General features: G+C 59.1%; 1 protein-coding gene across 50 annotated transcripts in view; it reads left to right on the plus strand.

Moving 5' to 3' along the window:
• SRCIN1 (SRC kinase signaling inhibitor 1) overlaps nucleotides 1-25,349 on the plus strand; it is a 44,505-nt gene that overhangs the window by 5,579 nt on the left and 13,577 nt on the right. For all 50 annotated transcript variants that reach the window (XM_077190951.1, XM_077190954.1, XM_077190957.1 and 47 more), the window contains exons 3-13: nucleotides 9,297-9,320; nucleotides 18,015-18,207; nucleotides 18,679-18,877; nucleotides 19,222-19,315; nucleotides 20,159-20,967; nucleotides 21,630-21,722; nucleotides 21,838-21,881; nucleotides 22,581-22,759; nucleotides 23,478-23,653; nucleotides 24,375-24,505; nucleotides 24,985-25,132. In XM_077190951.1, the coding sequence (XP_077047066.1) occupies nucleotides 9,297-9,320; nucleotides 18,015-18,207; nucleotides 18,679-18,877; nucleotides 19,222-19,315; nucleotides 20,159-20,967; nucleotides 21,630-21,722; nucleotides 21,838-21,881; nucleotides 22,581-22,759; nucleotides 23,478-23,653; nucleotides 24,375-24,505; nucleotides 24,985-25,132 (2,090 nt within the window). The remainder of the gene's footprint in view (nucleotides 1-9,296; nucleotides 9,321-18,014; nucleotides 18,208-18,678; nucleotides 18,878-19,221; nucleotides 19,316-20,158; nucleotides 20,968-21,629; nucleotides 21,723-21,837; nucleotides 21,882-22,580; nucleotides 22,760-23,477; nucleotides 23,654-24,374; nucleotides 24,506-24,984; nucleotides 25,133-25,349) is intronic.

Consider the following 25,349-nt stretch of genomic DNA (forward strand, 5'->3'; position numbering starts at 1 on the left):
GCAGAACCCCCAGGTGTGGGGAGCAGAACCCCCAGGTGTGGGGAGAACCCCCAGGTGTGGGGAGCAGAACCCCCCAGGTGTGGGGAGCAGAATCCCCCAGGTGTGGGGAGCAGGAGCCCCCCAGGTGTGGGGAGCAGAACCCCCAGGTGTGGGGAGCAGAACCCCCAGGTGTGGGGAGCAGAATCCCCCAGGTGTGGGGAGCAGAACCCCCCAGGTGTGGGGAGCAGAACCCCCAGGTGTGGGGAGCAGAATCCCCCAGGTGTGGGGAGCGGGGCCCCCCAGCATCTGGGGGCCTTTGCTGAGCGCAGCAGGGCCCTGGGGAGGGTCTGTTCGGGAGGGGGTCCTGACCCTGTTTTGGGTGTTCTGGGGACCCCAAATGCCTTGGGGTTGGTGCCTTGTCCACCACGCTGTCCTTTGGCTGTGTCCCCTTGTTCCTATCCTGTTTTGGGGTGCACTGGGGACTCCAAACCCCCTGATTTGGCTCTGGTGACACCAATTTGGCAGGAATAAATGCCCACCTCCCCCTGGGCAGCAGAACCTGGAGCACCCTTGACAGGAAACCTCGAATCATCCCAAAAATCCCCAGGGGACAAAGGTCCCAAAATTCCCCAAATTCAAAAATTCCCAAAGCTCCCAGAACTGGCCTGCTGGAAGGGAGTCCAGCTTTGCCAGGAAAACTGGGGCCGTCGGAGCTGCTGCCCCCCCAAATGCCTCCAAACACCCCAATTTTGGGGAGGGGACAATAATTGATGGTGGCTTTGCTGTCACAATCCATATTTGGGGCATGTCCAGGCACAGAGCGCTGCTTCCTGGTAAATAAATGGGATTTTTTTCCCCCTATTATTACAGGGATTTAAAGACTTTCCTCTTTTTAAATAAGCAGCAGCTCTAAAAAGAAAAAAAAAAAAAAAAAAAAAAAAGGGAAAAATCCAGCTGGGGTTGGCTCAGGTCTGATAAACTGCTAAGGATTTTTATAGGTGAAGGAATTATCTGGATTTGGGAATTATCTCCTTTATTCCCAAACCCAACCTGGATTTTTGGGCTTGGCTGCAGCTCATTCCCCACCCAAACACCCTAAAAGCCTACCAAAATCTATTTTTTTTTTCCTTTTCCTCCCTTCTTTTCCTTCATTTCCCTGGCAGGCAATAAATAATAACAGGAATCCAGAAATCCTGGGAAGCTCAGGTGCCAACCTTTAAATGACATTGGGATCCAGGCCTGCCTGGAACGTTTGAAAATCACTTTGATATTCCAGAGGAGCCTGGAAGGGATTTCAGAATCCCAGGCTTTGCTGTTTTATTTGGATTAAAAAAAAAAAAAAAGAGAGAGAGAGAGAGAGAAAAAGAAAAAAAAAATTAAAGGAAGAAAAGGAAAAAAAAGAAAAAAAGACATTTGAGGGAGTTTGGAACACCAGAGGTGAAAAGGGACGTTCCATAAATGTCAACATTCCCTCCAGCCTGGCAGAAATCCGTTGCTCCCGGGAATCCTCTCCCTTTCCTGATGGCGCCGTTGGCTCTGGGCTGTGAGGGCCGTGCAGGGGACACGGGGGGCGCTGGGCACAGGTGGCAGCGGGCGCAGGTGGCACCGGGTCCCACAGGGGGCTCCTGCAGAGCCCGGGCACAGGTCTGGGTCTGTGCTGGGGGGTGATGGAGTGTGGGAACCCAGGTGTGAATGCAGCTGTGAATCCAGCTGTGCGCGAGTCCCCGTGTACATCCAAGTGTGCACATCCCTGCGTGTGCCTGCGTGTGTTTCCAGGAGTGTGTCCCTGTGTTATCCCTGCCCATATCCCTGTATTTCCATGTCCACATCCATATCGACATCCCAGTATTTCCCTATCCATATCCACATCCCTGTATTTCCATACCCATATCCATGCCCATATCCCTGTCCCCATTCCTGCCCCTAGCCGTCTATTCCCCTGTGTTATCCGGTCCCTGTCCCCATCCCTGCGTTGTCCCCGTCCCTGTCCCTGTCCCGGTCCCCATCTCCGTTATTCCCCCGTTATTCCCCCGTTATTCCCCCGATATTCCCCCGTTATTCCCCGTTATTTTCCCGTTATTCCCCCGTTATTCCCCCGATATTCCCCCGATATTCCCCCATTATTCCTCGTTATTTTCCCGTTATTCCCCCGTTATTCCCCCGTTATTCCCCCGTTATTCCCCCGATATTCCCCCGATATTCCCCCGTTATTCCCCGTTATTTTCCCGTTATTCCCCCGTTATTCCCCTGTTATTCCCCCGTTATTCATTATTTTCCCGTTATTCCCTCACGTGCCCCCCCCGCAGGCCCCGCCCCTCCGCGCTCTCAGCGCCCCCTGCCGGCGGCGCGGGGGGGCGGGGTGCAGCCGCGGTTGCCATGGTGACGGCGCCGCGGGCGGGGCGGGGCGGGCCCGGCGGCGGGAGGGGCGGCGGGAGCCGAGCGGGGCCGAGCCGAGCCGAGAGCGGCCGAGCGGGGCCGAGCGGGGCCGAGCGGCGCTGCGGATCCCGGCCCGCAGCCCTCACCTGCCGCAGGTACCGGGCGGGAACGCGCGGGATGGCGCGGGATGGCGCGGGATGGAGCGGGGCGCATCCCTCCGGGCGGTGACGGAGCCGGTGTCCGCCACCCGCTGCTGCGGCTCCCCCGCCGATCTCCCCTGCCCCAGCTGTCCTGCTGTCGCTCCTGCCCACCGCAGCGTCCCCCTCCCCAAAATCCCCACCCCGAGCTCCCGGTTCCCGGCGGCAGCCGGGGGTGTCCGTACCCCGGCCCCAGACCGGGGGCAGCCCCTCCACCGTCCCCTTTCCTTCAGCCTCCCCCTCTCCCCCATTCCCGGGGGTCCCCCCCGTTCCCGGTGTCGCGGCGGGGAGGGGGTGGCACTTTGAGCGCTGCCCTTCGGTGCCGCAGCCGGGGGGGCTCCCCTTGTCCCCTCGGGGGTGCACGGGGGGTTCCTGCAAAGCCCTGGCGGTGCCCGTGCCACCCCCCTGCGCACCCCCCGCTGTCCCAGGGCCGCTCCGCGTTGTCACCCGAGCCCCGGGAGGGGACACCGGTTCCCTGTGCCCCCCTCGGGCCGATGACGGCCGGGGCGGGCACCGTCCCCGCGCCCTGCGGGCGCTCCTGTCGCCTGCAGCTCACCTAGCCCAGCGTCCTTCCCGCGGGCTGCGCCCACAGCTGAGCCCTGCGGTGGCAGGAAAGGTTTGCCCTCACCTCCAAACCCCTCCGAGGGGCGGCACACGGCCCTGGCACCTCGGGGTGCCCGCCTGGGCTGGGTTTGGGCACGGGCAGGTTTGGGGGCAACGGGGCGCTCGGTGGGGACGGGGAGCGCCGGCTGAGGCGGCGCGGGAGGCGGCAGCGCGGTGGCAGAGGGGACGCGGGGTCCCTCGGGGCTCTCCCCGCGGTGTCATCTTGGTCTCCAGAGGTGGAGAGTGACGGGAGGCGCTGGGAAGCGCTGAAATGGAGGAGCGCGGCTGCCGGGAGTAACACGAGCGCTGTGTGCGTGTCCCTGGGACTGCAGCCGGAGCCGGCCCTATCGATTCCCTCATTCCCCCCCCGCCAGCCATTCCCGGCTCGTTCCAGCAGGGCTGGCTGGGAACGGGGGCTCTGGAGTCAGGCGGAACTCCGCGGGGCACCCCGCTTCCCCTTGTTTGGGGGTTTTTTGGAAGGGGTCTTTTTACGCGGGAAGTGGGTAAAAACCCGGCTGGGGACAGCGATGACAGCCCCGGGGGGCAGAATGGGTTCGGGGGAGTGGGGCAGGGAGGTGCCCAGGAGGTGCCCAGCAGGACCTGGAGGGGGACGCTCCCCTTGGCACAGCTGGGCTACCAGCGCTCCCCCGGCAGGGCTGCGAGCGTCCCTGCTCTCCCTGGCACACACGGGCAGGGTGACTGTGTCCATCCGTCCCTCCATCCGTCTGTCTGTCCATCTGTCCATCCATCCACCATCCATCCACCATCCATCCATCTTTCCCTCCCTCCCTCCCTCCCCTCAAGTTTCCCGCCGTTCCCAGCCCGAATTTCTCTCCTTTTCCCCGTGACCCCGGGGCCGCTGCCCGCCGTGTCGGAGGTGGCTTTTCGGGGAGGGGCCGCCCCAGCCCTGCAGCAGCCGGAGCGGCGGCTCCGCTGTCCCTGCGGCTCCGCCAGCCCCGGTGCGAGGGGACGGAGGAAGGGCAGGGCGGGCTCCGTGCCGGAGTCTTCCTCACCCCCATCTCTGCCGGGAACGGGGGTGCTCAGCGCCCCCCTCCCGCGCTGCCGCGACCCCCCCGGGGACCCTGCGGTGGGGACGCGGCTGCCGTGACCCCCTCCGAGGGGACCCCGTTGCTTGTCCTTGGCGTTTCTCAAAGATTTATCCCTCTTTGCCGGGTTTGGGGGTGCGGATGCGCCGGGGGGTCCCCCCGGAGCTGCCGGGGTCGGACGCGGTGCCGAGCGCGGGGGGAGCGGAGCCGCTTTACCTCGCGCGTCCCTATTGTGTTTGGTCCACCTACGCCGTGCCGTTGCCATGGCCACCGTGCCATCTGATCTGCCCGGCTCCTGCCAGCTCCCCCTGCCCTGTCCGTGCCCCAAAACCTCCTCAGGGCCGCCCTGACCCCGCTGCGGGGCTCCGGGGCGCTCCCGCGTCCGGCAGCGATGGATCCGAGCCCCCCCTGCGCTGGGGAGGGCGCGCTGAGCGCGGAATGCGGCCCCCGCGGCACCTGCGGCGGGGACGGGGCTGACCTTGGCCGGGGCTGCTGCAGGAGGGAGATTTCGGAGCCCCAGCATGGCTGCTCCTCGGCACAGCACGTCCTGATGCACTGCTCCGAGCCGGCGCTGCGCATTCGCCGCCTCGCTCCGGGAGAGGAGGGGGCTGGAGCCGGGGCCGGGGGGGAAAGGTGCCCCCGGGGCTCCGGTGTCACCTGCGCTGTCCCCAGGGACCGCGGAGGAGGCCAGGGCTGTGATTGGCGCGGGTGGGCTCGGGGAGGAGGGGGTGCGGGGGCAGCTGGAGGGGCCTGGAGGGGGAAGCTGGAGCTGGGGGTCTGTGGGGGAGTCCTGATGCTGAGTCGCCGCGACAGGCGGCGGTGGCGTCTCTGATGTCGCCTCGATGGCCGTCAGAGCCCGCTCAGGGTGGAGGGGCAGCAGAGCCCAGGGCTCTGCCTGAAAGAGGAGCAGCAGAACCTCGTGGTGGGGCCTCCTGAGGAGCCCAGGTGTGACAGGGATGAGCCCCAGCCCTCCTGCGTCCCTTCCTGTCCCCGCTGTCCCCCCCCGGTCACGTTTGAGAGGTGCCTGCAATTATTGTGGCACTTCAGGTGACAAAATCTGCAGCCCCCGCTCTGTCTGGTCACTGCTTGCATTCTTCTCCCTGTCTTGTCATGCTGCTATTTCCACTTTAATTCACTTTCGCTGGCGTTGAAAAGCATTTAAAAAAACCCAAAACCCAAACAAAACAACAACAAAAAAACCAACAACCAAAAAACTTTAATAAGCAGAAACAGATTAAATTCACTCGGCTGTTATTTTTCAAGGAGATTTTTGTTTGTCAAGACGCGGTGCCGGAGGGTGGGGGACTCGATCGGAAGCTGGAACTCCTGGAAATGAGTTAATTAAAAAGCCGATGAAGCTGCCTCTGTCCTCCCTGGGCGTGCAGCGTGCCGGGGCGGCGGCTGCCGCTGCTGCCCTTTCGAGAGGGACACGGCCGTGCCTCGTTAATCACCAACAGATTTGGGATTTAATTGCCATTCAGGGGAAGTCCCCCTCGGTCAAGGCGCTGACTCACTTGGATTTCATTTCATTTACCTCCCGTCTCCTCCTGGGACAACCACAACCATTTAATTTATTTTATTTTTTCAAAGTTAAGTCCCAAAATATTCCCGATTACATCACTCCAGCCCTGCTTTCCTGCCTCGTCTGTGTGTCCGTCCCTCCGAGGGCTCCCGGCAGCATCTCCGCCCTCCTCCCCGCGCTTTGGGGACCCTGAGCTCCTCGTTATTCCCTCGTTTGGCAGCACCGCGGACATGACTCTCATTGTAATTATAAATCACAGCCTCTGTAATTCCCCGCACCTTTTGCAGGGTTGCTGCTGCAAGGAGCCGCCTGCTTTATGGCTCGGAACGCGGCTGTCGCTTCCAATCCTCTCCCGGCCCATTATCTCCCTTTGATGCTTTTGAAGAGCCAGCGAAATGTTAATTCCAGCTCGGTCCTCTCCTCTCCCCCTCTCTCTGGGCAAATCCAGCCTGGAAGGGGCTGGCAGGTGATGCCTCAGGTTTAGGTTTTGTGTTTTTCGGGTTCTGTGCTGCTTTAGTGTGTGGGTCTGGGCTTCACATCAGGGGATGCTGAGCTCTGTGCACAGAGCAGGGAGACAAAACAATTCCTGCTCCAGCTGGGACCAAGGACAAATGATCCAAATCTCAGCCCAGGAGCACAAACCCCGTGGGCTGGAGAGAGAAAAACAAGGATGGGACTGCAGGGGCTGAAGCTGGAATGGGACAATGAACTGCAAGATGCAAATGGTGCAGGACTTGTCAAAGTGAGAGACCCCGTGCCTGGTCGTGTATTTTGGGACCATTTTGGTTCATTTTGGGTTCATTTTGTGATCTTTTGGGTTCATTCTGTTTTCTTTTGGGTTCATTTTGGGTTCATTTTGGCTCATCTTGGGTGCAGCCCTGGCTGGGTCCTTGTGCTGCCCAGGGTGGATCCATTGAAGAGATCCTTTAAACAGATCCCTGCTTTATTCTGTAATTCTGGCCTCAGTTCCAGCTCAGCCCTCACAAGGCCTCAGCCCCAGCCAGTGCCCAAAGTTCACAAGTTCACAAGTGCCCAGCCAGGGCTGCACCCAAGATGACCCCAAATGGTCACAAAACGAACCCAAATGGTCACAGGGTCTCTCACCTTTTTAAGTTCTGCTCCATTTGCATCTTGGAGTTTATTGTCAGTTCCAGCTTTAGCCCCTGCAGTCCCATCCTTGTTTTTCTCTCTCCAGCCCGCGGTGTTTGTGCTCCTGGGCTGAGATTTGGATCATTTGTCCTTGGTCCCCAGCTGGAGCAGGAATTGTTTTGTCTCCCTGCTCTGTGCAGAGCTCACCATCCCATAACAGGAAGCTCAGAACTCCACACCGAAGCAGCGCAAATTCTAAAAAATATAAAAACTAAAACCCGAGGGCTGTGGCTGTGCCTGACCCCCCGCCAGGGCTGCACCCTCTGTGGTTTTGGGGCATTTGGGGTGGGCAGAGCACGGGCAGGGTGGGGTGGCAGCAGCGCCAGCAGGGACAGATGGAGCCACCAAGTGCCACCACGTGGTGCTGGCCACGGCCCGCCTGGCGCTGCCACCCGCGCCAGATTGTCAGCCCTGGATGGTCCCGGAGCCCTGCAGGGACGGGCAGCGTGTCCCTGTCCCCACGGGCGGTGCCACATCCCCGGGGCTGCCAGGGAAAGGTAGAGACACATTATTATAAATTATAATTATTATAGAGACACATTATTATAATATTATACATATTGTGTTATAATACATGTTATAATAGTGGCTTTTGGGAAATACTAAAATATTTTAAAATATTAAGCATTTTAAAAATATTTAAAATAATTTTAAAATATAAAATACTATAAATAAATATATATATTTCATAAATGTATATTCTTTATAACATGATATTTTATAAATAAAATATATATTATAAATATTTAGTATAAAAAATATGCAACAAGCTAATACAATAGAAATAAATATATAAAAAGTGTTTTTTTCAAGAAATATAAACATATTAAAAGTGTTTCCAAAATAGCAAATGTGCTCTTGGCTGAACGCCACCAGCCTTTGCTTTATTGTCTTTATCTCCTATTGCCCCTTGTTAAACTTTTAAATTGTTACAATAGGGTTAAAAAATGGGGTTAAAAGCTTGTTTTTCCTAGTTGGATCTGCTGAGCTGGGGTAGGGATGGCTGCTGTGCCATCCTGTGCCCACAGGTCACAGTGCCCACCACAAATGGTGCCAGAACATTCTGGATTTGGCTGTGATTTATGGGCTCGGTGAGGAGCTTGTCCAGTCATCCCGAAATAATAAATAAAATCCACACTGTCATCCCAAAATAATAAATAAAACTCACAGCCGGCGCTGGCAGCAGATAGGATCAGCAATATCAGGGGAGGGAAAATTACTGAGGGTCCGAGAGAGAGAAGTGAGGAGAGAGAGGGAGGGAAAAGTTGGGGAGGGAAAAACTGGGGAAGGGAAAAGCTGGGGAAGGGAAAAGTCAGGATACACATCATTATCCTGGTGGATTATCCTTCCAGCCAGGTGGATCTCACTCCCTGTCCCTGGATCCCACTCCTTGTCCCTGGATCCCTCTCCTTGTCATTGGATCCCACTCCTTGTTCCTAAATCCCACCCCTTGTCCCTAAATCCCACCCCTTGTCCCTGGATCCCATTTCTTGTCCCTGGATCCCATTCCTTGTCCCTCAATCCCACTCCTCACCCCTGGACCCACCTTCCCTCCTGCAGGGGGTCGGATGGGGCTAGGAACAGCCTGGGATATTGGGATCCCCCTGGAATAAAGACGCCTTTCAATCCCTTCCCACCTGAACTCTTCCAGAACTCTGCAAGGCCCCAAGGCCCCCTCTGGGACCCCAGGCTCCCCTCCCATCCCATCCCATCCCATCCCATCCCATCCCATCCCATCCCATCCCATCCCCATCCCCATCCCATCCCATCCCATCCCATCCCATCCCATCCCATCCCATCCCATCCCATCCCATCCCATCCCCATCCCATCCCATCCCCATCCCCTCCCATCCCCATCCCATCCCATCCCCATCCCCTCCCATCCCCATCCCATCCCATCCCCATCCCCATCCCCATCCCATCCCATCCCCTCCCATCCCATCCCATCCCAGCCCAGCCCAGCCCAGCCCGGGAAGGGCAGCTCGGGAGCGGTGCCAGTTCCCGTCACCGGCGGTGCCACATCGCGGTGACAGCGGCGACACCAGCGCGCGGGGAGGGGGCGGGCACAGCCGGGCAGGGCTGGAAAATCCCGTGGAAAATGAACATTGCTGTGACTTCCAGCGCCGCGGCAGTGCCAGGAGGGGCTGGGCGCGCCGGTGGCTCCAGTAGCCATGCCGGGCTGCTGTGCCAACCCCTCTTCCCTCCTTTTTCACCCCGATTTGCTTCAATCCTCACCCCTTGCTCGCTCCCCGAAACCCCAGCGACCCTTTGGGAGGGGCAGGAACCAGAGCAGGTTTGAATCCGAGCTCAGAGATTCTCAAAGGGAAAAAACCAAAAGTCAAACCAAGAATCTTAATGGTATTTTTTTGTTTGTGTGTGTGTGTGTGTGTGTTCTCTTCTGTTTTATCTTTTCTTTGTTGTTAGCAACCCAACTACTGGAGCTTTAAGGTCAGTATTTTGGATTTTTCCTGCTTTCTCTCTGAAATGCATGTGCTTGGCTCTGGCTCTCGAGGGGGGTGGGAGCCCAGGGTGGGATTTTTGGGATTTTTTTGGATGAGGATTCCTGAGCTGAAGTCGAAGGTGGTGAGAGGGAATTTTGGGGTTTGGGGTGAGCCGTGAGTGGTTCTGTGAGGCCTCGTTCTGAGCAGCCACCCCACGGCCAAATCCTGCTGCTCTGGGGTTAATTCTGAGACTGAATTCTGGGAAAAGGATGGGAAAAGGTTGGTTCAGGATGGGGTTGGAAGCTCGGAGTGGCCGCTCAAGCAGGGGTACTCTGGTTTCCAGCCTCCTCCTCCTCCTCCTCCTCCTTGCCCGGTGACTCCCTGGCTGCCCTTCAAGGTCGCCGCCTTGCCGGGTGACCTTGGCGCCTTGTCCCGGGTGGATTCGCTCTTCCCGTGGAAAAAAATAAACCCAAAGAACCCAGGGAATGTGGGGCCGGGAAATGCGGGATACGAAAATTTGTTCCCGAGTTTTCATTCCCGGAGTGGAACGGGGGTGGAGCCGCGGCTCCGGGAGGTTCAGCTGGCCCCGGCTCCCACAGGGCATTCCCGGCGCTGCCAGGGGAGGGAAGGCGCGAAATCCTCACTTTTTTTTAATCTTTTTCTCGGATTTTTCGTCTTTTCTTCCGATTTTTTTTGCGACTAAGAAATAAAACAGGGCTGAACTTTAGGACCTTCCTGGCGCTTTGAGGGGAGGGAAGGCAAAAAATCCTCAGCTTTAAAATATTTTCCCGATTTTTTGCGCCCTTCCCCCGGGGCATGGCATCGATCTGCCACCCCCGTGCCACTGTCACCTCTGTTCCACCGTCACGCTGCTGCCAGCCCAGGCTCCAGGCAGATTCCCGATCCTCCAGGACACCCCGGGCTGTCTCCAATACATCCCAATCCTGCCCGCACTTTTCCATCCCCTCATTCCTGCCCTCCCTGCCCGAAAATCGCGCCCGGGGCGATCCCAAAGGCTCGCGGTGTTTTTGGGACATCCAGGGTCACATCCAAGGGGGGAAAATCCCGCGGGGAAGTTCAGTGGAGAGGGCCGGGGGCTCCCGCCGCGCTGATGCGAGGGGTGGGGTGGAATTTGGATTCCCGGAGGAGCGAGGAGATCCAAGGGCTCGGCAGAGCTCCTTTGGAGCCGGGACTTTGAAGGAACATCAAAGGCAGCCGAGTAAAAGATCCAGAAGGGCAAAACCGGCGGGGGACACACAAAGGACGCGCTTGTCTTAAAAACGAGCGTCAGGAGCGGCTTCATCCGCACCGCGCTCCCGCTCCGGCCTCGGGCCCGCGGCTGCCCGGAGCCCCGCGTCTCCTCGCGGGAAGCCATTTCCCCCTCGGCGGCGCTCGGCCAGCCGCAGTGAGAGCAGGAGATGAGAATTTACTCGCAGGAGATGAGCAAATAGGAGGCGACGAGCCCTGGGCTGCTGTAATCCCGCTGCTCCCGCTGCCGCCTCCCGCCGGCCCCGCCGAGGGCCGCGCTCCCGAGGGCTGCGGGGGCGTTGATCCCGGGCGTTGATCCCGGGGGTTGATCCCGGGGGTTGATCCCGGTGGGAAGGGGGGTTTAGGGTGGGTAAACAGTGGCGAGAGGCTGCTCCAACCGCCTCGCTGTGGTTTTTGGGGTCCTCGCTGGTTTTGCGGCATGGCCGGGAGATGATGCTCGTTGTTGTCCATCGATCGCGGGGCTGTCGATATTTATGGATGGGTTATGTGGGAAAAGCGATTAAAGGTCTCCTGGTCCCACCCCCCTGCCCCTGGCGGGGATGGCGCCCACCCCATCCGGGTGCTGGGAATGGAAGCGGCATCCTCAGCGCAGGAACGGGGAAACTGAGGCACGGCGGGAATGGACGGGGTTGGGGAAGGTGTGGGGCGAGCAGCAGCGTCAATATTCATGAGGCTGCAGAGGATCCAGGCTTTTAAATATTCATCAGCACGCGGAGCTTCTGCTGCCAGCAGGAAAATCGGGGAGAGGGGATGAGAAAGTCCCCCTTTTTCCTTCCTTTCCCCTTTCCCCTTTTCCCTTTTCCCTTTTCCCTTCTCCCTTTTCCCTTTTCCCTTCTCCCTTTTCCCTTTTCCCTTTTCCCTTTTCCCTTCTCCCTTTTCCTTTTCCCCTTTCCCCTTTCCCCTTTCCCCTTTCCCCTTTTCCATTTTCCCTTTTCCCTTCTCCCTTTTCCCTTTTCCCTTTTCCCCTTTCCCTTTTTCCCTTTTCCCCTTTCCCCTTTCCCCTTTTCCATTTTCCCTTCTCCCTTTTCCCTTTTCCCTTTTCCCTTTTCCCTTTTCCCCTTTCCCCTTTTCCATTTTCCCTTTTCCCTTTTCCCTTTTCCCCTTTCCCTTTTCCCCTTTTCCTTTTTTCCCTCTCCGTCTCCAGGGACAGAGAGGTGCCTTTACCTCAGGGACATCCAGGTGCTGTCACCTGCAGAGTGTCGGGAGTTTCTGGGATCGGGATCAGGGGTTGGGAATGGCCCATCCCGGAGCCCATCCCAAGGCGGGGAGTCCCGCTCTCTCCGGAGGGGGCGGCCCCTTCCTTCAGTCAAGGGGTCCCGTTTAAAAACCCTAATCCGATTTGAACGCTAATCCTGTTAACATTGAGATCGGGATTAATTCTGCCTTAATCGGGATAATCCTGACAAAATGTTCAGCATTAGACGTGGGATGAGTTATTGCTGCCGGCAGCGGCAACGATTTTAATTTGGGGGCGGGGGGAGAGGGGAGAGGGCCGGGAGGGCGGCGTTGGAAAGGCCACAACCCCTTCGATGGGGGAGACTCCTGGAAAAACCCTTTGGGTGCCTCTCAGACCACCCTGGGCCTCTCATTTCCTCCACTTCTGCCCCAAATTCCCTCCAGTTTTCCCCGTTTTTCTTCCCAGATGGGCATCCCCCGGCTCCTCGCCTCCAGCGGCAGGAGCTGGGACGTTGGAATTCCCTCCCGAGCGGAATCCATCGCTCCTGGCTGGAGCAGCTGAGGGAAAGGGCGGAGCAGAGGGGTTGGGTTTCGCCGGCCGGGATCAGGTGTCCGAGCGGGGCGGCACCAGAGCCGGGCCCTGGGGCAGAGCAGCCAGGCTCGGGATGCTGAATTCCCCTTGGGAATGCTGGGTTCTGCTCAGGGATGGTGTATTCGAATTGGGAATTATAGTTTCTCATCAGGGATGCTGGTTTCTGGTCAGGAATGTTCTATTCCAGCTGGGAATGCTGGTTTCTGTTCAGGGATGCCAGTGTCTGTTTGAGGACACTGCAGCCCAGTTGGGAAAGCTGGGTTCTGGTCAGGAATGTCCTATTCCAGTTGGGAATTCTTGTCAGGCGTTCTGGGTCAGCAATGTTGGGAATGCTGGGTTCTGGTCAGGAATGTTCTATTCCAGTTGGGAATTCTTGTCAGGCGTTCTGGGTCAGCAATGTTGGGAATGCTGGGTTCTGGTCCACAATGCTCTATTTGAATTGGGAATTATGGTTTCTCATCAGGGACGCTGGTTTCTGCTCAGGGATGTTCTATTCCAATTGGGAATGCCCATCCCGTGTACCCCACCCCATGGACCCCACCCCATGGACCCCATCCCACCCCACGGATCCTTCCCAGGGCTCAGCACCAGATGGGGCTGGGCGGGACCCCGGGATTAAGCGATGAGAGGGGGATCAGCAGGGATTAATCCCGATCCGTGTCCAGCCCGGGGCCGGAGCCTCGGTAAATAACCGTGCCCGGGGCGGTGCCAGCCGTGCCAGCTGTTTTCCAGGGATTTCAGGGCCCCCTCGCCTTTATCCCCATCCTGCGGAGGAGCTGCAGACGGGCAGCGGAGGGCAAGGAGCTGCCAGGACCTGCCAGGACCCGCCAGAACCTGCCAGGACCCGCCAGGCCCCGCCAGGGCCATGCCCGGCCGCGCTCCGGAGCACCCTCGGGGCCCATGGGGCGCGATTCTGGGGGCTCTGGGGGCTCCTGGAGGGCGCGGCCCCCGCCCCGGAGCTGCCCAGCCCAGCCCGGGAGGCTCCTCCCGGTGACGGGAGGGGAGGGGAGGCTGAGCTCGGGGCCAGGCGCCGCCGGTGGCACTGGCACAGCGAGGGTTTGTCCATCCCAGGTCTGTTTTGGGGCTGGTCTCGGCGGTTTTGGGGTGCGAGGGGGTGCGGAGCTCGGGGTGCGGCTGGGAATTGGAGCTCTGAGTGTCCCGGGGGGTCAGAGGGGGACGGAGCCGCTTCTCCTCCTGCTGTTCCTCTCACCTGCCGTGGCCTGGACGCCCCTCAGGTGTGGAATGGACGGGGGGCTCGGGCAGGACCCGTTTTTCGCTCGGGAGGGCTCGGGCAGGGCCCTGGGAGCCTGTGGGGCTGGGACAGACCCCGCGTCCCCTCCGAGGCCCCTGGCGGGGCCGAGGGTGGAAATCTGCAGCTGTGGGGTGGCTCCGGGTGCTGTTGGGAGCAGCTGCTCCATCCCGGGGCAGGATTCCTTCCCCACGCATTCTTCCCTTGTTTTTTTTCCCCTCCTGTCTGCTTTGAAGTGATCTGTGGGAGGTCCAGGGCTGCTCCTGTCACCTCTGTCCCTCTCCTGACCCCTCTGCCCCTCTCCATCCACCGCCTTTCCCCATCCAGAGGGGTGACCCCGCTCCTTTCACGGATTCCCAAAAATCCGCCGCGTCCTTTGATCCTTCCCTGCTCCTCGCCGAGCATTCCGCCCTCCCAGCTGGGCCGGGGAATGTGCGAGAGGGGTGTGCGAGGAGGATGAGGATGAGGATGAGGCAGGAATGAGGAGCATCCTTATCTCCAGGCAGAGATAATGGAGCTGCTTCCGCAGGGATGGTCGGGGCTTTTTAGGAGCTCAAAGAATCCCTTAATTGTGGCTTTTTTTAGCTCTGGGGAGACAAAAGGAAAAAATAAATTCGACATTAAAAAAACTCCCTCCATTCCCCATCCCACCGTTTTTATATAAAACTCCCAGGGACGGGGGAGGGGATGGGGACGTTCCTGGCCCTGCTGGAATTGGGGATTTTTCCCAATTCCTCCTCCGGAGGCTCTGGGGGTGCTCCTGGCCCTGCTGGAATTGGGGATTTTTCCCAATTCCTCCTCCGGAGGCTCTGGGGGCGCTCCTGGCCCTGCTGGAATTGGGGATTTTTCCCAATTCCTCCTCCAGAGGCTCTGGGGGTGCTCCTGGCCCTGCTGGAATTGGGGATTTTTCCCAGTTCCTCCTCCGGAGGCTCTGGGGGTGCTCCTGGCCCCGCTGGAATTGGGGATTTTTCCCAATTCCTCCTCCGGAGGCTCTGGGGGTGCTCCTGGCCCTGCTGGAATTGGGGATTTTTGGGGTCGGGTTTTCCCCAGGACCATCACCACGGGGGCACAGCCAGGGTTCCAAGCTTTGCTCCTGCGGGATTCCCTCGGCTCGGGAGGCTCCCAGGGGGCTTCATCCGAGCAGGTTTAATCGCGGGGGGACGCTGTGGGCATCCCGAGCTCGATGCCCTTGGCCCAGCCCCCTCTGCCTCGCAATTCCAGATTTTTCCCGGCGCGGCCTCCCCGTGGCCTTGAGCGGTTTTTGTTGTGGCTGCTCTCCCTCGCTCCCGTCCCGAGCGTTCCCCGCTGGAATCCCCACGGGGACCAGCCGGGAATTCCAGGGTCCAGCTCCGGGATTGCCGCTCTGGGGCTGGCTCGGCGGGAAATGGGTCATTTCCCAGCTGGGGACAGGCGCAGGGCGGCCATGTCCCCTCCCTCCCTTCCCTGCCACCACCTCGGATCCCGCAGGGAATTTTCTCGGTGCCCAAGGGGAATTTGGGCTGCAGAAGCCCCCGGGGAGGGGTCTGGGTGTGGATGAAAGGGTCACCTGGGGGGCAGGACGGAAAAATGAGGGGGCACGAGGTTTTTATGGCCACGCTGGGGATTTTTAGGATGGGGTTTGGGTTTATCCTGAGCCTTTCCCAGCTGGGAGATGGCTCCTGCATGCCCTGGTGGGGCAGGGGTGGCAGGGGACATCCAAACTGGCACACCTGGCACCCCGAGGGCAGGGTCAGGAGCGCTCAAAACACCTGCAGTTCCAGAGGGATGGGCAAAGCTGCCCCGAGGTGCCACCCTTGGGGTCACCATGGCCAGGGGGGCCCTGTGCTCATCTGGGGGGATCCTGAGCCCATCTGGGAGGATCCCGAGCCCCAAGGGCTGCCCTGAGTTTAGGGAAGGGAGGCTGGGGTGGCGCTGTCCCGGTGCCGGTGACAGTTTCGGGGGTTGGGGACAGCAAATTGCGCAGAGCATCAGGGCAGAACGGTCCCTTCCGGGCTGAAAACCCATTAACGCTCATCTCGCCTGGCTTGGTCGGGGTTTTTTTTGTGGTTTGACTGATTCTATAAATTATCCACAGTGGGAGCTTCGGGGCCCGAGGGCGCCTGCAGGGCCGGGAGGGGGCTGGGATCACCTGGGGCAGGGAAGGTGCCCCTGTCACCCACAGGGGGTGGAAATGGGGGGGATTTGGGGTGGGGAGTAAAAGGGATTCAGGGATGGATGCAGGGACAGATTTGGGGCAGGGCGAGATCCCAGAGAATGGGAACAGGGCAGGGACAGGGGGTGTTGGGGTCACCTGGGGCAGGGAAGGTGCCCCTGTCACCCATGAGGGGTGGAAATGGGGGGGATTTGGGGTGGGATGGGATGGGATTTGGGTGTGGAAGGGATGCAGGGATGGAGGGATGGATGATGGATGGATGGATGCAGGGATGCATGCATGAAGGGATGGATTTGGGGCAGGGCGAGATCCCAGAGAACAGGAACAAGGCAGGGGAAGGATCCAGGAAGGCAGAGCCAGGCAGAGCTGCAGCCCTGGCTCACATCCCCACCAGGAGCTGCCGGCCCCGTCCCTGTGCTTCCCTAAGGATCCATCCCGGGCTGGGATCTGGGTGAGCATCACCCCAAACCCAGAGCAGGGTACCCAAAACCCACGGCCTTGAGGGCGAGGAGCCCCAAAATTCACCTTTTCCACCCCAAAACCACCCCCACGAGGGGTCAGAGCTGCGTCCCACGGCCCCAGGGATGGGAGCAAGGAATGTTTCCCTCCATCCCTGCATCCCTTCCTGATGTGAGGCTCTGCCAGGGCTCTTTGTGCTCCAACAGCAACAACCCAGCCCAGCAGTCAATTTTCCAGCAATTAACTACAGCGAGAACATTTCAAGTCCTCTCAAACCCCGCCTCACAGGATTAATTAAATCTTCCAATTAATGTCTCATTTAAATGGCGATGATGGCTGTTATCATTTCATATTGATTTCTTTCTTTTTTTTTCCTTTTTTTCCCCCGTCTTAAAATAGAGCTGTTGTCCCTTTCCACAGCGCCGCCTTTTCCACACCCTGGGAGCTGTTTGTTCCCTCTGTTGGGTTTGCCAACCTTCAACAAGTGCCTGGAAAATCCAGGCCTGGGTTTTTGGGGTTATTAACAGGCAGCAGTTCTGGGAATGGCCACAAATTTGGGGATATTTGGGGATATTTGTGGATATTGTGGATATTTGTGGATATTTGGAGATATTGGGGATATTTGGGATATTGGAAAATCCACATTTTCCATGTCTGTGGTGCAAACTTTCTGGGAGCAGGCTCCTGTGAAATGGGGATCCTGGAAAATGAAATCCTTCCAGCTCCCAGAGCCATAAACCTTCCCAGTGCTTTGCTTCCAGAAGGATCCGGGCATTTAGGATTCCCGGGAGTGGAGTAATGGATGTGTAACCTCCGGGAGCAGCCAAGGTCATTCCAGTGCTCGGCTCTGGCAGCCTTGGCTCCTTCCTGCAGGGTTAAATTCCAGGGGTTTGCCGGTGTGGGAGCCCAGAGGCACCGGGATGGAGCTGGGAAGGTTTATCCTGGAGCGGGGTGGGATTGGGAATGGGAATGGGGTGGGATTGGGAATGGGAATGGGGTCTGTGCTGGGAGCAGGAGGCGGAGCAGGCATGGAGCGGGGGGTGAAGCACGTCAGAGCCTGAGCTGGGGTGGGAATGTAGCGTGGAGCATCCCTGGATGAGGATGGAGTTACCTTGGATGTGGGATGGGAGATCCCTGGATATGGGATGGAGCATCCCTGGATGAGGATGGAGCATCCATGGACAAGGATGGGGCATCCCTGAATGAAGGATGGGGGATCCTTAGATGTGGGATGAAGCCCCCTGGGTTTGGGATGGAGCCCCCTGGGTTTGGGATGGAGCCCCCTGGATTTGGGATGGAGCCCCTGGATTTGGGATGGAGCCCCCTGGATTTGGGATGAAGCCCCCTGGGTTTGGGATGGAGCCCCTGGATTTGGGATGGAGCCCGCTGTGTTTGGGATGAAGCCCCCTCAATTTGGGATGGAGCCCCCTGGATTTGGGATGGAGCCCCTGGGTTTGGGATGGAGCCCCTGGATTTGGGATGGAGCCCCCTGGGTTTGGGATGGAGCCCCCTCAATTTGGGATGGAGCCCCTGGGTTTGGGGTGGAGCCCCCTCAATTTGGGGTGGAGCCCCCTGGATGTGGCCCAGCCCCACCCTCAGGCACAGGGAGGGATTTTTGGGGGTGTCCCAGGGGTTGCACTTGCCAACCTTTGTGTCTCCCTCCCATCCCAGGCCATTCCACGCTCCCACCACCCTCACCAGCCTCTCCATCCCAGTGCCACATTCCTGAGGAAAGCGGGACCAGCCTCACCCAGGTCGCCCATCCCTGCACCCCTGACCCGTCCCTGTCCCTGTCCCATTGCAGACCAGGAGCTCCCGGCACTCCCAGGGCTCCCAGCCTGGCCTGGCCGACCAAGCCAAGCTCTCCTTCGCCTCGGCCGAGTCCCTGGAGACCATGTCGGAGGCGGAGCTGCCGCTGGCCTTCAACAGGATGAACCGGTTCCGGCAGAGCCTGCCCCTGTCCCGCTCGGCCAGCCAGACCAAGCTGCGCTCCCCAGGTACCCCCGGAGGCCCCAAAACCTCCCTGGTGCAGGGTGGGGTTGGTCTCCACCTGCCCAAAATTCCAGACCAAGCTGTGCTTGGCCGGAAGTTCCTCATCCCATTTTTTTGGGTGCCCCAGAGCCCTCAGGGAACACATCCCCTCACCAGGGCCAGGCTGGGTGGCCAAACATCCCCCAAACCCTTTTTTTGGTTGCCCTGGACACTTCCACCTTCACCAGGGCACTGTTGGGTGTCCAACTCCTTTTTGTGGGTGCTCCCAAGCCTTGCACCTTCAGCAGGGTGAGATTGGGTGGCCAGAAGTTCCCCAACCCCTTTTTTTGGTTGCCCCAGAGCCTCCCACCTTCACCAGGGCGCTGTGGGGTGGCCAGAGCTCCCCCGACCCCTTCCTTTGGCTGGGCAGACCCTGTCACCCCCATGGAGAAGGGGCAGGGTCAGAGCTGACTCCGGCGCGCCTCCTGTGCTCCCAGGGGTGCTGTTCCTGCAGTTTGGGGACGAGACCAGGCGGGTGCACATCACGCACGAGATCAGCAGCATGGACACCCTGCACGCCCTCATCGTGCACATGTTCCCCCAGAAGCTCACCATGGGCATGCTCAAGTCCCCCAACACTGCCATCCTCATCAAGGACGAGTCCCGGAACGTCTTCTACGAGCTGGAGGATGTCCGGTGAGCAGGGAGGGATCAATTCCCACCCGGGGCTGGTTTCCAGTCCTTCAAATCTGTCACAAGATGGGAAATCTGCGGGACTGTCCTGGTTTGAAAAGTCAGGTGTCCGCTAAGGAAGGCAGGAGTTTCCCTTAAAATGGAAAATGTAAACCCCCTCTCTCCAGGTTGTTATAATTTTAAAATTAAAATGTTCTCAGGCAAGCTGCCCCACCTCTAACAGATAATAGAACACACTCATATCCTGAAACCCAGGACAGGGATGAAGGAACAAAGGAGGTGGTGGGTGCAGGGCTGGTGTTTTGTGGGGTCTGTCCCGGGTGTTCAGGCTCTGCCTCTGCTTCCAGAGATATCCAGGACCGAAGCATCATTAAAATCTACCGGAAAGAGCCGCTCTACGCCTCGTTCCCAGCCTCACACATCACCAACGGCGACCTGAGGGTGAGAGGGGACACGGGCACAGCCCAGGGGGTGGCGGGGCCTGGTGGAGTGGGAGCAGTAGGAAGGGAAAGTGGCAGAGATTGGGAATTGGGAGCTGTGTGTGGCTGGGATCCATCCTGCCTGCTGCCAGCGCTGGGTGGGAGCTGACAGCGGGGTCGTAAATATGGTTTGTAGGGAATTAAATCATGGGGATAATTCATTAGCATAAATCATCGGGATAAATCATCAGGATAAATCATCAGGATAATTCATTTGGATAAATCATCAGGATAAATCATCAGGATAAATCAGCCTGCTGCTGGCTGGGAATCACAGAATCACAGAATTAGAGAATTAGAGAATCACAGAATCACAGAATCACAGAATCACAGAATTACAGAATCACAGAATCACAGAATTACAGAATCATAGAATCATAGAATCACAGAATCACAGAATCATAGAATCACAGAATCACAGAATCACAGAATCATAGAATCACAGAATCACAGAATCACAGAATTAGAGAATTAGAGAATCACAGAATCACAGAATCACAGAATTACAGAATCATAGAATCATAGAATCACAGAATCACAGAATCATAGAATCATAGAATCACAGAATCACAGAATTACAGAATTAGAGAATCACAGAATCACAGAATCACAGAATCACAGAATCATAGAATCACAGAATCATAGAATCACAGAATCACAGAATCACAGAATCACAGAATTACAGAATCACAGAATCACAGAATCACAGAATCACAGGATCATAGAATCGCCAGTCCTTGGTGGGGCAGAGGGCCCAGCAGCGTGGGGCTCACTCAGTGCTGATCCCCCCGCCCCATTCCCACAGCGGGACATGGTCTACACCTCCCGGGAATCCTCTCCCACGCGCCGGCTCAACAACATCTCCCCAGCCTCGCACCTGGCCTCGGGCTCCCCGCCGCCCGTGCTGCAGTCCTCATCGCCCTCGCGCTCCCGCATGTCCTACAGCGGCGGCCGCCCGCCCTCCTACGCGGGCAGCCCCGTGCACCACGGCGAGCGCCTGTCCAGCCTGCCCCCGGCGCAGGGCGTGTCCCCCAGCCCCAGCGCCATCCTGGAGCGCCGCGATGTCAAACCCGACGAGGACCTGGCGGGCAAGAACGTGGTGCTGGTGAAGAACGAGGGGCTCTACGCGGATCCCTACGGGATGGTGCACGAGGGCAGGCTCAGCATCACCTCCACGCAGTCGCTGGCGGGCATGGGGGACCCCTTTGGCTACTCAGGGGGGCTCTACAAGCGGGGCTCGGTGCGGTCACTCAGCACCTACTCGGCGGCCGCGCTGCAGACGGAGCTGGAGGACAGTTTGTACAAGCCCAACGCGCCCATCTACAGCGACACGTACGGCCCCGGGCTGGGCTTCCGCATGCCGCCCTCGTCCCCGCAGAAGATGGTGGAGCCCGGGCAGAGCCCGCACAGCCCCTACTCGGGCCCGCCCAGCCGCTCCTCGCCCGTCCGTCAGTCCTTCCGCAAGGATTCCTGCTCCTCTGTCTTCATGGACGGCCCCGCGGGCAAAACGCGCAACCCCAGCTCGTCCGGGCCCCCCGAGCTGTTCCCCGGCCCCGCAGAGCGGCCGCTCTCGGGCTTCGGATCGCCCGGGCCGGCCAAGGACACGGAGACCAGGTGAGAGGAGGCGTGGAGTGCTTGCACCAGGGGTGCTCCGGGTTGTGTTTGTACCTGGGGTGCTCCAGGTTGTGTTTGTACCTGGGGTGCTCCAGGTTGTCCTGGATTTGTGTTTGTACCTGGGGTGCTCCGGGTTGTCCTGGATTTGTGTTTGTACCTGGGGTGCGCCGGGTTGTCCTGGATTTGTGTTTGTACCTGGGGTGCTCCAGGTTGTGTTTGTACCTGGGGTGCTCCAGGTTGTCCTGGATTTGTGTTTGTACCTGGGGTGCTCCGGGTTGTCCTGGATTTGTGTTTGTTCCTGGGATGTTCCAGGTTTTCTGTTGCCTTTGGATTTGGGATCCCCGGTGGGTTTGAGCTTTGCTAAAAGGGGATTTTGTATGGACCGGAGGGGGAGGAGGAGTGGATTGGGAGGAGGAGGAGGAGCAGAGGAAGGCGCTGCCCCGTCGCCACTGCAGTGCTGGGGTGGGGAATTGGGCGCCGGGTGAGGGCTAGGTGCGAGCACAGACAGGGACTGAGGAGCTGCAGCTGGTGACAGCCGTGTCCCCAGTGTCCCCAGCTCCCGGGCTGGCAGGGCTGGGCTGTGAGCGGGGCCGGGAGCGGCCGGGGGTGGCCGTGGTGGCAGACGCAGCCCGTGACCCGTCCCTGTCCCTCTGCCGGCGCAGGGAGCGGATGGAGGCCATGGAGAAGCAGATCGCCAGCCTGACGGGGCTGGTGCAGAGCGCGCTGCTCCGCGGCTCCGAGGCTGAGACCCCCAGGTGAGGGCAGCTCCGGGACCCCGGGGGCTCTGTCCCTGTCCCTCCTGGGGGTTTGTCCCCCTCCCAGGGGCACCAACCCCGCCCACACTCAGCGCCCTCCGCTCTTTGGTTTCAGTGAGAAGACAGAGGCCACCAACGGCGGGACCCCCCCATCAGCGTGTGAGTGACCCCGGCCCTGCAGGACCCCCGTGGGTGTCCCAGGGTGGGCTCTGCAGCCCCCCTCATGTGCTGGTGATGCCTTTCTCAGGCTGACCTAAAACCAGAATTAAGAGAATACGGGTGGATCTATTTAATGAGGGGCCTCCAGGTACGTTAAGGTCAGATGAAGCCTCCCTAAGGGGCTGCACCCAAAATGGACGATGGTCATGAGTTTTTCAGACAATTATATGTTTGGTCCACTTATGTATCAATTAATTGATATTAATTGATGTAATTTGGGTTAATCCTCCAATTACAGATTCAGGTAATGAAGACATTTACTCACAGTTTGTTTCCCCCCCCAATTCACTTTTTTTAATATTTTTTGGGGCCTGAGGTAGTGAGGTGTCCTTGAGTTACAGGCCTGGAGAGGAATTGTTTTGTCTGAATAAAACAAGAGAGCAGCAGCTGACAGACCATGGAGTTTCAGAATTATTCCCTAAAGCAGTACAGGATTTGAGAAATATAAAAGCTGAAGTCCTGAGGCATCACTTTCAACCAGTGGGATCCCCCCATACTGCTCTGGAGTGGCCTCAGAGGAGGCAGGGAGGACTCAGCATGGATGGGGGACTTTGGAGACCCCCAGAGCTGTAGGATCGGGTGGGGAAAGAAAAGAAACGGGCACCGAAACCCCTCAGCAGCCTCCGCTTTCCCCCCCAGCCACCAGCCGCAGCGGCATGGGCACCCCAGTGCCCGCGCCACCGCCACCCTCGGCCACCAGCACCCCGGCGGGGCAGCCCACGGCCATCACCCGCCTGCACATGCAGCTGCACCTGCACGACCTGCAGCAGAACGCCAGCGACCTCCGCAACCAGCTGCAGCAGCTCAAGAAGCTGCAGGTGGGCACCCGGGCAGAGGGGACCCCGAATCTGAGCCAGCTCTCACTGGGTTGGGATGGGGAAATGCCCTTTGTGCACTGGGGTTGGTGTGGGGGGGCTCAGGGATCCGTCCTGGAGCTGAGCTTGGGGATCCTCTCCAAATCCAAACTCAGGGATCCTCTCTGAATCCAAGCTTGGGGATCCTGCCCGAATCCAAACTCGGGGATCCTCTCCAAATCCAAACTCGGGCATCCTGCCTGAATCCAAACTCGGGCATCCTGCCTGAATCCAAGCTTGGGGATCCTGCATGAATCCAAACTCGGGGATCCTCTCTGAATCCAAACTCGGGGATCCTGCCTGAATCCAAACTCGGGGATCCTGCCTGAATCCAAGCTTGGGGATCCTTCTGAATCCAAGCTCAGGGATCCTGCCTGAATCCAAACTCGGGGATCCTGCCTGAATCCAAACTCGGGGATCCTGCCCGAATCCAAACTCGGGGATCCTCTCTGAATCCAAACTCGGGGATCCTGCCTGAATCCAAGCTTGGGGATCCTGCATGAATCCAACCCCAGGGATCCCTCCCCATGCCCAGCCCAGGGATCTTTCCCAAATTCAGGCTCAGGGATCCCTCCCCTCGCCCATCTCAGGGCTGCTCCCTCACCAGGACCCGTTTCCCATCTTGAGGGGTCTCTCCCAGCCTGACCCCTCCTCCTCCTCCTCCTCCTCCTCCTCCCCACAGCTGCAGAACCAGGAGACGGTGAAGTCGCTGCTGCGGCGGACGGAGACGGAGCTGAGCGTGAGGGTGACGGACACGATGCGCAAGCACGAGGACCCTCTGCAGCGCCAGCGCAGCTTGGTGGAGGAGGAGCGGCTGCGCTACCTCAACGAGGAGGAGCTCATCACCCAGCAGCTCAAGTGAGCCTGGCCAGGGGGCCCTGGCAGAGAGAGGGGGCACGGAGCAGCTCTGCACTGCCCAGGGCATGGCACCAAATCGGGGGGTTCCTGTGCAATGACCATGTCCCCAAATCGGGGGGTCCCTATGCAGTGACCATGTCCCCAAATCGGGGGGTTCCTGTGCAATGACCATGTCCCCAAATCGGGGGGTCCCCATGCAGTGACCATGTCCCCAAATCAGGGGGTCCCCATGCAATGACCATGTCCCTACATGAGGAGGGGTCCCTATGCAGTGACCACGTCCCCAAATCAGGGGGTCCCCAAGCAGTGACCATGTTCCCAAATCAGGGGGTCCCCAGGCAGTGACCACATCCCTACATGAGGAGGGGTCCCCATGCAGTGACCACATCCCTACATGAGGAGGGGTCCCCATGCAGTGACCACATCCCCAGATGAGGGGGTCCCTATGCAGTGACCATGTCCCTACATGAGGAGGGGTCCCTACGCAGTGACCACACCCCTACATGAGGAGGGGTCCCCAGCCCAGCCTGAGGAGGGGTCTCAGCTCAGTGACCACACCCCTGAGTGAGGAGGAACCCCCAGCCTGGTGACCACGTCCCCAAGTGAGGAGGGGTCCCCATCCCAGTGCTCCCCTCTCCTGCTACCACCCTCAGGGCTCTCCACCCTCCTGAGCCAGCAGTGACCCCCCCAGTGACCCCCTGCCCTCCCCCTGCCCTCCCAGTGACCTGGAAAAGTCCGTGGAGAAGATCCAGAAGGATCTGGCGCACAACCACCGGCTGATCCCGGCGCAGGAGCTGGAGGAAAAGGCCGTGGTGCTCAAGCAGCTGGGGGAGACCCTGACGGACCTGAAGGGTGAGGAGGGGCTGGGGAGGTGCAAACAGAACCTTCTGGCATTTGCCTGCTCCATCCCTGCCTGGGGATGCTCCTGGATTCGTGTTTGCACCTGGGATATCCCAGGTTCTCCTTGCCCCGGGATTTGGGTGCTTGCACCTGAGATTCTCCAGGTTTTCATGGATTTGTGTTTTCCCCTGGGATTCTCCAGGTGCTCCTGGATTTGTGTTTTCCCAGGTTTGTGTTTTCCCCTGGGATTCTCCAGGTGCTCCCTGCCCTGGATCTGTGGGTTTGCCCCTGCCAGGGGGGTCCCCTGCCCTCCCAGGTGCCCATCAGTGCCACACCCTGTGCCCACAGCCGTGGAGGGGACACCCCTAAAATCGGGATGGAGCCATCAATCCAGACTTTCCCAGGATCCACCCTGCCCACAGCACAGGGTCCTGGCGGTGCCAGCGGGGCGCTGGGAGGGACACGGGGGTGACAGCAGTGTCCCCTGGCAGCCCAGTTCCCCAGCCTGCAGAGCAAGATGCGGGTGGTGCTGCGGGTGGAGGTGGAGGCCGTCAAGTTCCTCAAGGAGGAGCCCAACCGCCTGGACGGGCTCCTCAAGCGCTGCAAGACCGTCACCGACACCCTGGCCCAGATCCGCAGGTGAGCGCCGAGCCCCCGAGGGCACAGCCACCCCCTCGGGGTCCCTTTGTCCCCACTGTGCCACCTCTGTGCCCTTTGTGCCACCTCCTCTCTGCGCATCCCAAACTCTCAGGGCGGGAGCGGGTCCGAGGGGTGTGCACAAAATGATCATTTTTCTGCTGAAGGACCCCCAAAAAAAGGACCCCAAAAATACCCTTAGTCCTTTCCAGGCCCCCCT

This window comes from Agelaius phoeniceus, chromosome 26 (genome assembly GCF_051311805.1).
Source record: "Agelaius phoeniceus isolate bAgePho1 chromosome 26, bAgePho1.hap1, whole genome shotgun sequence".
NCBI classification, from domain to species: domain Eukaryota; kingdom Metazoa; phylum Chordata; class Aves; order Passeriformes; family Icteridae; genus Agelaius; species Agelaius phoeniceus.